Source organism: Ictidomys tridecemlineatus, chromosome 10 (genome assembly GCF_052094955.1).
Source record: "Ictidomys tridecemlineatus isolate mIctTri1 chromosome 10, mIctTri1.hap1, whole genome shotgun sequence".
Classification (NCBI taxonomy): Eukaryota; Metazoa; Chordata; class Mammalia; order Rodentia; family Sciuridae; genus Ictidomys; species Ictidomys tridecemlineatus.
The window spans coordinates 105,140,295-105,153,827 of record NC_135486.1 but is presented as its reverse complement, the minus strand read 5'-3'; the positions used below and the strand labels follow the sequence as shown (position 1 = coordinate 105,153,827).

The 13,533-nt window shown below is 48.2% G+C and overlaps 1 protein-coding gene across 6 annotated transcripts in view; it reads left to right on the top strand.

The window, feature by feature from the left end:
* Positions 1-13,533, top strand: part of Mad1l1 (mitotic arrest deficient 1 like 1) — a 354,495-nt gene that overhangs the window by 58,874 nt on the left and 282,088 nt on the right. For 4 of the 6 annotated variants that reach the window (XM_078023580.1, XM_078023581.1, XM_078023584.1 and 1 more), the window contains one exon: positions 8,900-8,986. The exons of 1 other annotated variant lie outside the window; for it this stretch is intronic. In XM_078023580.1, coding sequence (XP_077879706.1) covers positions 8,900-8,986 — 87 coding nt within the window. Of the gene's footprint in view, positions 1-6,567; positions 6,705-8,899; positions 8,987-13,533 lie in introns of those variants that run through there. One more of the 6 variants, XM_078023589.1, reaches the window with a different exon arrangement.

The following is a 13,533-nucleotide window of genomic DNA, read 5'->3' as shown; positions in this document are numbered from 1 at the left end:
AAAGATGCATAAACCAAAGTTCAGGAAGGTTAAGTAAGTAGCCCAGGGCCACACAGCAAGCTCAGGGCCAGCCTGCGATCACAGTTAAGCTCTGCCTGTATGTGGCTTTTGCTTTTCCACAGTTCTGAGACCTTTTCTCTCCTTTTATTACTCAGTGAGTTCAAAGAGAGCATCTCGCTAATGATGGCTTCTTTCTGAGTTTCTGTATCCGGTAAAGTCCTTTGTTCACACATTGCTTTGATTGTTTCCCCAGCAGCCAGATTGACTTGATTTTTAACTCACTGTTCTCCCTGATCTCCTGCCTCTCCCTGAAAGAAATCCTCAGAGGTAGAATAGTTGGGCCTCAGGTATTCGAGGAAGGCTTTCCTAATGCTTAATGTTAAAGGCACGGTGAGAGTGGGACTGTCAGGAACCATGCGCTGGGATCTCTGAAGTCACAGTGTGATTGGTGTCCCCAACTGGCTCCCAAGCTTACTTCCAACCACAGTTGTATTGCCCAGAGTGAATCACCACTGTATGGGGCGTCTTGTTTCACTTTGCACCTTGGATACTGCTGTCCGTAGTAGATGGGCTCCTATTCTGAGCTCTTGTGGCTTACCTTGGCACTTCAGCCCCACGAGCTGAGCTTGCCCCTGATGTGGAGGGAGGGTTCTGCTGTTCTACTGACCCCAGTCTCCAGCAGCTCTGGCCATTTCTGTGCGGGTACTTTGTGCAGCACTTCTCAGGTAGGTGTCAAGGATGTTCTCCAGGGCCACGTTGTGGGGATCCTCGGCTCAGGTGAAGGGAGAATCTGATCTTCTGCCCAGACCTTTCTCCCAGCCTTGCTGCACTGGCCGCATAGCAGTGTGTTGACACTGTGTAGTCTCAGGCCACCAGTGCTGTCCTGGAAGCCCAGCCTGCTGTGCGCAGTTGTGCAAGGCCTCTGTCCCTGCTCCTGTTCTGAGCTCCTCGCTGAAATTGTGTTTGGGGCTGTTATCCAGCTGCTATCTGAATGTTTAAAGCATTCAGAGGATCAACTTTTCCAAAGAGTGAGGGAAGTGGGAGAGAAATTACAGCATTTGTTTGAGAGGTTCTAAGAGCTTTTTTTAGCACGAACAGTTCAAAGCACGCCTCTTGTTAATCAGAGGAGTGTTCCAGCATCCCTGCGGTGGTCACACTGGCTTAATTGGGACCCAGGCTGCTTTGAAGTCCTTTTAATCCTTCCTGAGCCGGGAGAAAGAATTCGAAGGCAGCAACTGTAAATTTGAAATTTCTTCATTTTATTTACATGTGTCTGGGGACCCACGAGGCTCGTTTGCCTGAAGCAGTTAAGCCGCATTGCTGGCTTTGGACAGCTGATGAGATCTGGACCTCACGAGGCAGGGGGTGGGAGGCCAGTACCTGGCAGAGGAGCTGCAAAACCACAGCTGAGTGAGGACACAGTTGCAGGGTCCCCCTTCCTGCTCCGTCTTGTCGCTGTGCGCCTCCCTGTGGTCCCCAGAGTCACTCTGTCTTGCCCTGCCTCCAACAGCCAGCCCTAGGCTGCTGCACCTCCTCAGGGTTGGGAGTTTGCCACCTCACAGAGCCCTTATCTCCACCCCGTTCCATCCTGCAGAGCTGAAATCCACACATTTGTAATTTTGTGCCAAGGCTAAAGGTGTTGGTTCATTGTGAAGTCACCTGGGTACAGAATTTGCTCTTCCCAAAGTCATGTGCCCACTCCATGTTGCCGCCCACTGCTCATGGTCTAGTTCTTCCAGCTCCACAGAGGTGGCATCCAGGTGGTGGGGTGGAGGGAGGTGGACCCAATGGTGGCAGCGCTCTCCTGGCTTTTCCAGGCAGTGTCACTCCTGAGCCATCTGAGTTGATGGTTTCTCAGTCAGACCTGAGTCTGTAGCATTCCCTGAGCCTGCCAGTGTGGCGCTGCACGTTTGCATACTGTGAACCACACAGGTGTGGGTGTGGCTCTCTGAGTGTGTGCAGTTCCCCTTGAGACAACACATTTTCTCTCTCCAAGAAGTTCTTTGGGTGGAATTCTCCTGTCACCCTGCAGCTACAACTCAATTTCACTTGACCTGGAGCCTCTGAAAATTCTTCCCCCTGAGCTTGCACTGCTCACTTCTGTGTTGCTTAGTCTGTGGAAGGTGTTACCTTTTCAGACATGGTTCCTGACCGCCTGTGAGGATTGCACACCTCACTCTTGTTACCTGTCCTCTTCCCCCGCTGGTCTTCCTTGGGAATGTAGTGCACATTGGGTTCGTCACAGTGACTGCCTGCCTGCCTCAACAGGTGGGAAGTCTCCAGGTCTGTGTATGTGTGTCAGAGAGTTCTTCAGGGCTTGGGACTAGACCACCATGTGGCAGTGCTCGCTGGATTTGTTGAGTGAGATTGCCTCAGATGCAGGATGCCCAAGTCTGTCCATAGGTGCTGCTGGTGAATCAGGGTTGTCCTTCCCATTATATTCTAAGAGTTGATTCTCCCCACCCTCTGGCCCCCCTGCAGGGGTTTTACTTCTCGCTTACAGTCCACCTGTTCTTTCTACTTCTCTGTGAGGTTTTAGACTCTGGTTCTGTCATCAAACAGATTTACTCTCTCTGTTTTGTTATTAGAACCAATAAACCTGTCATCTATCAGTGCCCAAGCAACTGGTAGAGGTTTGTAGGGGTGGTGTTGGACACTGTCTGAGAGACAGAGATCATCACAAAGGCTCACAGAGGGCTGGATGTCCCTAATTTGGTAGTCAGGTTGGGAGACATGATCCTATTTCACGGACTAGGAAGCTGGGGCTGGGATGGGAATTGAACTTGAGCCTGGCTGACTCCAGGGCATAGTCTCACTGCTAAGCCTGGCTCTCTTTTGACATCCATTTTCCAGAGGAGGGGTTGAGACTTGGAGAGGTCTGCTGATTGGTTGGAGGCCATGTAGTTGATAGCCAGTGGAGTTAGACTTTGAGCACTGGCCTGGTTTCTGAATCTAAGATGTTAGCTCTGTTCCACCGCCCTCCCCCTTTTTTTTAATGCTTCTGAGGTTTGTGGAGTCTGTTTTTTGAAAACGAGTGTAATCTGTGTGTGTGTTGTTCTCTATATGATTCCTGTGGTCCAGATGCTGCAGTATGGGGCAGGTGTGTGTGGGTGGCAGAGTTGTAGCTCTGGACACATGGCTGACACATGGCTCTCACCAATATACTCTGTTCTCAATTCTGGAAAATTCAGATAGATCCTGCAGCACCATAATTCTCATACCAGTGAGTCATTCTTAATTTTTCTTTTTCTTTTGTGTTTTTTGGTACTGAGGATTGAACTTGGGCAGTCAACCATTGAGCCACATCTGCAGCCCTATTTTGTATTTTATTTAGAGACAGGGTCTTGCTGAGTTGCTTAGAACCTTGCTTTTGCTGAGGCTGGCTTTGAGCTCATGATCCTCCTGCCTCAGCCTCCCAAGCTGCTGGAATTACAGGTGTATGCCACTGTGCTTGGCCCCATTCTTCACTTTTTAAAAGTTTGAAATGTATTTCATATGGAAAAGTCTGTCTTCAAAGGCCCCAGGTAGTCATCTATGTGCCTACACTCAAGCTAGGGGCAAGAGGTGTGGCCTCCACCCACCACTACACTGGCATCTGTTTTAGGGTGGCCATTGCTATTGTCATTACATACTTTGTGAAGGCTGCTTCAGTGTAACAGAAGTCTTATTTCTTTGAATTTGAAGGTGGATCCTTTGCAAAGTCTTAAAGACAAATTCTTGAAACATTGATGTTGAATCAGGCAAATTGACTATGAAAGACTAAGAGGAAAAGTTGTAAAATCTAGGAAGACTATAGGTGTCCACTTCAAAGGAACCAACCTAAAAGTCATGAGTTACTTGTTGTGTGTGTGCTTTATGCAAAAATATAAGGTAAAGCTCTAGTTGACCTGTATTTGAAGAAGACATTTGTAGCATAGGGAATACTTGTGTATTTTTGTGTTTTAAGTTAAGATGTTTGAAACACATGTATCATTCCATTCCCCTCTTAACCAAGCACCTTTTGGGATCAGTTGCCAGGCTTAATTATTTTAGGTAGGAGGCCTTTCACTAATACATCATTGTCCTGTTTATGGTATTACCTATACACAGATGAACATTTTTAAGAAATGATATCATTGTTTTGTTGTAAATGGTCATAGTTAGATTTCTATGCATTAATTTGCTGTGGGAATAATTTGTTTTCTTTTTACAAAATTTTCATTTAGCACCTGATTCTGCAGTACAAGATTACAGTGCTGAGCTTTGAGAAATTATTTATTGAATAGCTTTTATATGTTTCCTTAGCACAAAATATTTTACACATTTTAAAGGTATCTAGAGGTAAATCTCTCAGGCCATTCTTGTCCTCTTCTGCTGGAAGCCATTGTTATTTCTTCTTCATCCTCGAGTATAATTCAGTTACAACAATGTGTATTTTTTCTTTCATACAAATGGCAGCATAGAACACTTACATTCTGTTTTTTTGTGTTTTTATTTAGCAGTGCATTTTGGAGATCTTTCATTTTAATATGTAGAAAGATTCTGCATTCTTTTGATTTTACACAGATACTGTTGTATGGGTGGGTGAAGTTTATTTAATCAGTAACCCTGGACTTAGAATCCAGTGGTCCGAGTTCTCACTTCTCAGAGCTGAGCTGCATGGTATTGCTCTGGAAAGGTATCATGATTTTTCCTTCATTTCACATACGTTTCTGGAAGCCTGTGATTGTGCCAGTGAAAAAAAAACAAACAAAATGTAAACTGTCTCTTCTTTTAGGGAGCTTTCATTGTAATTGAGGGAGAATGATGATAACCTGACAGGCAGAGTGGGTATCTGATGGTGGTGGGCTGCGGAAGGGATGCAGGGAGAAGCTGGGGGGTGGGGTCCACAGTTTCAGATAGGATGCTTGGGAGATCCAGCTGAAAACTTGGTGTCCTGTGACCTAGAGGTGGATGAAGGAGTGGGGTGTGTGGGTATCTAGGGGAAAGTATTCTGGAAAAGAGACATGAAGGTCCTGAGGCCGAGTGTGACCGTGCTGTTGGCTTTGGAAGGCAGCAAGTCTGAGAAGCAGCAGCTTGCCGCTCCCTCCTTCTCAGATAGTTGATGTGATTTTGTTTCCATTTGAAAATCCTTTTGAGGTGTGAGGGAGGGCCTTCCAGCCTTTGTTGCTGGGGGCCTTTGATCTTGGATGGGCCTGGAGGGAGGCATGGCAGGCCACTGTGCCTGAGAGAGCAACCAGCTCTGAACCATCCACAGGGCTGGAGTGACCTTCTGTGCTGGAGGGAAATGGGTGCTCTGGAAGATTTGTCAGTGGCCTTGTCTATCAAGGCCTGGATGTTACAGAGCAACCCTGTACTCAAAGGGTGAGGTGGGCTAATGCCCTTTGTTGAGTCTCCTGAAGTCTGGGTAGCTATGACCTCAACACCAGACTGGGACCTCCTACTCAGGGAGGCAGTGACCACAGCCCCTGCAGGTGGCTCTGCCAGAGATGGCCCAGGGTGAAGCCACTGCACTGCTTAGAGTTAGTCTCTCCTCCCCAGGAAAGCAGTAGTTCCTCTCCTCAGTCCTGGGCACCCCATATCAGCCACATCAATGTCAGATCAGGGTGACCTGCATCCCTTTTCCCAAGCAGTTATGTTATATTATTGAGAAAAGTCTGGGCTGCCTGCAGGGTTTCGCAGCCCTCAGTTCTTGCCATTTCCTTGATTTTTAGCAAAAGTATTTGCTGTCTAATATTTTCCGTTCATTCCTGTTTTGGCATCCTTTTTGCAAAAACAAAAAGCCTATCTTGTTTGTGTTGTGTTCCCTCCTTTCTGTTTGGGCCCTGGCTGAAGCCCAGCCCCAGCAATATGGTGGTTATGCCCTGCGGGTTCCTATTTTTTGGAAAAAATATATAATAATAACACCTCGGGAGAAAGCTCAAGGCTTCTCATTTGGTTTTGTGGCTGTTGGTGCTTGATTCACTTTAGGCTTCGGTATCCTTTGGATCTGGTGTCTATCAGACTTGGGGGAACTGGCACTTAGGCTTCCAAAAGTGCTGTGGCATCTGCTATAGGACCCCAAAATAGCTGCGGCTGCAACTGCCTTTGCCTCAGGGGTAGAGCAGTGGGCATGATCCCCCAGCCCTCTTCTATTCTGCACACAGCTGAGTTTGCGTCAAAATTCAGCTGCAGATGGAACAAAAAGACTTTTTCCCTGAAAGCCCCCGTTAGGATGTGAAAGGCTTCGCAGCTGAAACTAGAGTTTTCCGCAGCAGGTGTCACAGCCTGGGCTGCAGTTGGAACTGTCACTTTCTTGTCATCTCTGTGTCGGAGGCTCCCGAGGCCTCAAATGCCTCCCACTTTGTAGTTGTGAAGTGCAAGTTTCAGAATGGACTGTCGGTGTTATTTTTAGGCCATAATGGCACTTGGCGTGACTCCTTCTAGTTACAAGCACTTAGCTAATCCCTGGAGCGCCCCGGGTAAGCATCTCTGAGTAGCTTTAACCACACACAGGTCAGGAGGCTTCCGGAAAATAAACACTCTTCCTGCCAGTTGGAGGTGTGTGGGCCTCTGGTCTTTGGTTTGAGATGCATGACGGCTGTGACTGTGCAGAAATCCTCCATGATCCATAGCTCAACGTGGACTCACCTCCTTACGTGGAGCTCAGGACAGGCGACAGGAGGCCAAGTTCTTCGCTCTCTTCTCCCAGCCCTGAGCTTGTTCTGAATCCAGGGCTTCTCGTGGTTTGTCTCCCTTCTTTTCTGTGTGCCCTTTTCTCTGTGCCCCTGTCTGGGCTTCTGCTGGGCTGAGCAGTGTGCACTTGGCACCCCCTATCGGCCAGGCTCCCTGCTTCCCAGCCTGGGAGCTTCTGGCGTCTTTCCTTACCTTCTGAGCCTGCTGTGGCTTTTCCTTCGTTTTTTGTTTGTACTCATACGTGTAGTACATGAATTCTCATTGTAAGCAGTTCACAGAGGCGCATGAAGTTAAAGACCCCTCAGCCTCGATCACTAGGCCCTGCTTGACATGGAAGTAAACTCCAGATAAACTTGGGGTGAAGCTCTCTAAGGGTGTTCCATACATCTTACTTATTTTCTGTGTACTTAGAAACATGAAGTTGTGCTTGTGGATTGGGTGTCTAGATGGAGTCACGCTGGGCCTGAGCCATTTCCTGAGTGTCTGTGCTACTGGCCCACTTGGGTGTCTCTTCTGCCGGAGCAGCCTCTCAATGTGGCTGGGCTGCTGTGACAAATTCACAGATGGGGCTCGGAGCAGGAGTTTATTCCTGTTGTTCTGGAGGCTGGTGTTCTGCCTCTGGTGAGGGCCCTTCCCACCTTGCAGATTGCTGCCTGTGCTGTGTCCTTTCATGGCCAGGAGAGAGAGACTGAGCAGTCTCTTGGTGTGTCTATCAGGATGCTGACCCCAGTGTGAGGCCCTCACTGTTCTGACCTCACCTAACCCTTATCACCTCCCCAAGGTCCCATCTCCAAATCCCATCCTGTGGGAATAGGGCTTCTGCATAGGAACTTCAGGAGGACAGAGTTCAGTCCTGAGTGTCTAAACCATGGTGAGGGTGGCTTACCTGTACCTTGCACTGCTAGGGCCCTGCCCATGGGGACCCCAGATACTCTGTGGCCCAGGGTCAGTGTCTCCCCCTATATAGTGTCTTCAGTGTTGGCCTGAGAAATGGCAGTAAGAAAGGCCACTGCTGTGGAGGGTGGCCAGCAGCACTCTCCTTGTAGCTTGTTGCAGGTTCTTCCTTGCATGGACAGCTGCTTTGCTGTAGCCAGAGTAATGGCCTCCATGATCCCTGCAGGGGCTCTTCATATCCACTTAGTGAGGTGGAGGGACACTTTGGGGGACAGAGCCATGGGTTGGCTCATACCACATGGCCCCATAAGCCCTGTGCTTGCTGTGGTGGGTGGAGAGGAAAGCAAGATGTGTCCTTGGCCTTGGGCTTGTGTGCCACCTACCATGCCATGTTGGGAGCTCTTGCTGTGCACTCCACATGTGTGTCATGCTACTTGTAAAGCTACCAAGAGTTCTGGGATATGTTCTTCTGTGTACTAGTCAGAAGATGTGGCTCACCTTGAGTTTAAGCTCATGGACCAAGTGGACTGTGGAAAGCCAGATGGCATCTCTGAATTTCCATTTCCTCATTGAAATATGGAAACATAAAGAATAGGACTGCTTTGCATCCACTGGGATAGTGAATCTGGAATAGTTCTGAGAATCATGCAGTAGCACGCGTGTGGGGCTATGCCATTACTACTCTTGCTCTATTTTTTAAAAATATTTTTTTTTTTTAGCTTTAGGTGACACAATATCTTTATTTTATTTTTATTTATTTTTTTATGGATACAACACAATGCCTTTATTTTTATATGGTGGTGAGGATCGAACCCGGGTCCGCCCGTGTTAGGCGAACACTGTACCGCTGAGCCATAATCCCAGCCCCTTTATTTTATTTTTATGTGGTGCTGAAGGATCAAACCCAGTGCCTTATACATGCCAGGTGAGCGCGCTACTACTTGAGCCATGTCCCCAGCCCCTCATTACTACTCTTAACTCTGTGTGCATGCAGCTGTTTTGGAGGAAAAGCAAAGATAGGAGCTATTGTGCATCATTTCCATGCCAGGAACTGGGCAGCACTTTGTGAATATCATTTCCTTGGCATGGTGACACCATTATGTGTCACCCTGTTTTTATAGGTGAAATAAAGCCAAGGCTTATGAAGGTAGCCTGCTGCTATTGCATGGCTGGTGGTGGGCTGTGGCTGGACTCGGGCTGTGGTTAGTGCTCTCTGCCTCACTCATGGGTCACATGATAGACTACTCATCCTGGTCTCTAAATGGCATGGTTTTGGACCTCTATTCCAGATGTGGAATTAGGCCCACTTCTGGGGACAGATGGAACTGAATGTGTGTTCTTTATCCCTCAGGACTCCAGAGGACCTCTCCAGATTTGTCGTTGAGCTGCAACAGCGAGAACTTGCCCTGAAGGAGAAGAACAGTGCCATTGCCAGCAGGTAGACCAGGTGTCTGTGGGGATGCATGTGTTCTGGGCACTTGGGCTTAGGCAGAGGGGTGCTCTCCTATCTCACTGAGTAAAGTAGTCCATTTTCATTGCTATAGCAGTGTACCTGAGGCTGGGTACTTTTTAAAGAAAGAGGTGTGCTTATAGTTTTGGAGATCGAAAGGCCTGGCTTGGCTCTGGTGGGGACCTCATGGGTGGTAGGGCATATGTGTAATGGGGGAGCACTTTGCCACACAAGAAACCAGGAAGAGCATTGGGTGTGCTCCTTCTATGACAGCCCTCATGAGAACTTGCCAAGGGGTCCTGACAACTACCTTGATCCTTTCTGAGGACAGTACATGTGTAACCTGAAGACCTTCTGCTATGCTCTAACCCTAATACTGCTGCTCTGAGAAGTCCTGGGGAATAACTCAAACCACATGTGAGATGTGGCATTTGCGGGTGGCTTTTAGTTTACTGTTGGTTCTGCCTTGGTCTGAGATGGTGGGGGATTGGAAGCTCCAAGTTCCCATAGTATGGTAGTGTGACTCCACTTGGGGTACTGTGACTGTTCTGACAACATGTACCTCTGGTTTCCTGGTGGCTTGGCTTTTTGACTTGGGGGTCCCTGCTTGGATCAGGACTATTCTCATCTTTCTAGCAGTGTGTGGGCTTGGAATGACCTTGTCATAGTGTAGAAACCTGGCCCCTGGGGATGCAAGTGTGTAGACTTGTGCCCTCATGGAAAACCTACAGAGTATGCCAACCATCTGAGGCCTTTGTAAGTGACAAAAATCTCGGCCAACTGGCTTGAGCATCGAGCACATTCTTTCTTAGCCCCAAAGGAGGCCCAGAGATGGGTGGCTACAGGACCTCATCCCAGGGCCTGGTGTTGGGTTTTTTCCTCCTGACACCAAATTTGTGTTCTTTTCTGCTTCTCCAGTCTTGACACCACCTCAGTGTCTTATGATTCGGTTCAGTTTCAACATTTCTTAGAGTTTGCAGGTTTATGCAGATGCCAGTCCTTTTATCTAGTTCCCAGGTTACCTACTCTGTCCAATTACAAATTCAGGGAGCTCCATGATCCCCTCTTTAGTTTTTTTTTTTCTTTGTTCTTTTTAGATATACATGACAGTAGAATGCATTTTGACATATTATACATACATAGAGTCTGACTTATTCCAGTGGCTTGCTAGAGCTCAGGAAAGTGCCTTATTTACTATCCTGATCCAGCTCAGGCAGAGCCACATGGGAGGGTGCATGGGGCAGGAGTCAGGTGCTGAGCTTCCTTGCTTTCACCAGCTGTGCCCCTTCTGTGGTCACCAACCTAGAAGCTCCCGAATCTTGCTGTTTAAGAGTTTCCTCAACCCAGTCTTTAGTCCTCCTCTCCAGGCTGGTGAGTGGGGCTGAGAGTTCTCAGCTCTAATCACTGGTCTTTCTGTGCTCATCCCCATCCTAGTTAAGTAGGGGCCTGTCCTAGTCACCTTATTAATAGAAACCCAAATCCTTACTAAGAAAGGACTTCCTGCCACCCAGAAGATCCCAAGAGTTTTAGAAAGATCCCAAGAGTTTTGCCAGAAACTTAGTCAAAGGCCAGAATAACGGGTTGTGCTGCTTTTTATGGTCCGTTTGTTTGCCAGCTGTCTGGTCAGGCTGGTTTCTCTTATGGCCTTGAAGTTCCTGCCCAGGTTTGGGTGTCAGGAGACAGAAAGGTGAGGCCTCTTTCTTGGGTCTTTTTGGAACAAGGAAATCTTTCTAGGACTGCTATCCAGCAGATGCCCCTCACTGGCCAAAACTGGGCTGTGTGCCTGTCCTAGACCAGTCAGTGATAGAAAAGATGGAGTTCCACCATGAGCTAGGAGTTGTCTGGTTTGTGCTTACATCTAGCGGGTGTAAAACCACATGGGACTGGGCTCCTGCCTTGAGCAGAGCCACAGGGAGAAGTTGCAGCAGTGACCATGGTGTGAGGCCTGGGTGTCCTGGTGGACTGACTGCTTGGCAGGTGAGTCTGTGAGGAGAGCCTGGAGCTAGCCTCTTCACCATTGATTATTAAACCTCAGTCTTGTCCTCCTGTGCAGATGTGTTTTAATAATTTATTAGTAGCCAGAAGGAAGGGTTTCTTATTTTGGGGACTGATGTCACTTTGAAAATCAGCTTTTAGAAGCATTTGGTTATGTTGGACATAATAACATCAATTACTTTAAAAAGCTCAAATGATAAAGATTGCCTTTTGCTTTCAAAGCCACTGTCAGATGAAACAGGCATGAAAAGTGATTTGGAATTAAAGCTTTAACACTTTGCTCTTCCATCTTCTTCATTTCACTCCACGAAACAGAATGGACTGTTAAGGGAAGGGCACTCGCTGGCATCCTTCTCCTGCCAGCCATGAGGCACTTTTCTACTTTGACCAGTAGCCACAAGTTCATGTATCTACCCAGAGAGCCATGAAAGGTGGGGAGGCATCTGCATATAGCACAACACCACCTCTGTTTGTGGATGTGAATGGGGATTTTCTTTTCGATCAGTTTGGGATGGTGTCTGTGTCTCAGGAAGCAGCTTGTGCCATAGGTAGGTGGTCTGCAGACTTCTGGCCCACTGTCCACCTCCCAGGAGGTGCCCTAAGTTCCTCTGAGAGTCAGTGCACCCTGTGGAGATGTGAGCCTCAGGGCACCCTGTGGAAGTGCCCAGTGCTCCATGCTTATCTGTAGAGTGAGTGCTGTGTTGCCTTTGTGGTGGTGTTTCAGGGAAGGGACATGAGGCCCCACAGCTATCCCAGCCTTGCTTGGAATGTTTTTTGAGGATTGACTTATTTTTGTGGGTTGGCCTTTTATGCTGCGGCTTCACGTGGGACATGTGATATGGCCCCTAGCCCAGTGTTAGCTATGAATGGGGCTGGCGAGCACCTTGTTGCCTGGCTTGATCTGTGTGCCAAGAACCATGCTGTTGGGATGGATGGGGAGAAGGATGTGGGTAGCCATCAGGTGTTGAGGCTGCCACTCTGATGGGGGTGGACAGTTCCCCATGGGGGTGACCTGGGACCTCTGGTACTCAGGAGATAGAACTGAGACCCTACATGCTGAGACTTGTGTACTGGGGCTGAGAGGTCCTGCCTTTTTGTTTATTCACAGATCATAAAGCAAAGGTGGCAGGGTGGCACTGGCCTTGGTTGTTGAGATGGATTCCTCCAGCTTTGGCCTCTGCCCTCATGTTCTGAGCTGACTGTGTTAGCCTTAGGTGGAAGGTGTCCATTGTATTTATGGAGACCTTGTAAGACTGGTATGTTTCCATGGATCTCTTAAAGGCAATTTGATAAAAATTCAGATGGTGAGAAGGAGGTAATGTGGTAGAGTCAGACAGATGCCAGGCAAGTGCCCAGCAGGTGGTCATAGGTTCTGGAAAGGGCTTTTAGGGGTGTGCTTTGTCTCCTTGCGTGATGTGTAGTCATTGCAGAGCCGACACATGGTCCACCTGAGACTACAGTGTCATGGGGTGTGATTGTGTCCACATGCTTCCCATGGCTGTGCAGACCAGTGGCCTGGGCTTCCGTCGTCATGCAGGTGTTCTTACCCACTCTTGCCACCAAGCCATCGATTGTGTCCTCCTTGTGAATTGAACATTTATTCCTCTCATTTTAGTAGCTTTTTAATATGCCATTTTGTGGCTACCCTGTACTTCACGGGCCCACTGCTGGGTGTTTTTCTTCTTCCTCCTTATCTGCCCCCTTTCTGGATTTTAAATGCTGCTGTCATAGTCTTTTTAAAAAAAATATTTATTTATTTTTTTTAGTTTTAGATGGACACAGTATCTTTATTTTATTTATTTATATTTGGTGCTGGGGATTGAATCCATTGCCTCCCATATGCTAGGCAAGTGCTCTATCCCTGAGCTACAATCCCAGCCCTGTCATAGACTTTTGTAGCATGGTCCTTAATTCTTTAGGATGAATTCCTGCAGTGGGACAGTTGGTGGCATGCAGATCTCCAGGAGCTTGGCCTTCAGAAGACAAATGTTGCGCATCACCCCATGCGTTGCTCTGCCAAGAGCAGCAGAAACCCTTCATTCCTGAGCAGCACTCACCTGGGTGTCTCAGTTTTCCTCCTTTGCCGATCTGACAGAAGACTGCTACTTCCTGTGTGTGCTGTCTCAGTAACGTGGTGTCTGTCACTGCGAAGCTGGAAATCAGAGAGTGAGTCAGCGGGTCCTCCAGGTCCCTCTCCTACCTGAGGTTTCACTGTGCTGCGGTAGTTCAGGCTTCTGTTGGCCTCTCGGTGGTTATGTAATAGACTTTGGCCTGTTTCCGGGCAGAGCTGTGACTCTCCCAGCAGGAAGAATTCTGAGTAGGGTCGGCCACTAAGCACGGCTCTGACCTGAGCTCTGTATGAATGAGGTGTAGGGACATTGAACATCCTGCACTAACGGATGCTGAGGGAAGATCAAATGATGTTGTACCCCAGAGCCACCTGCTGGCCGCCAGCCAGCTAGGAATGAGAAAGTATTTCTAGCATTGAGCCACATGTGGCTTCTGGCTGCTGTACTGGTACAGCACGATTCTGAACTCTA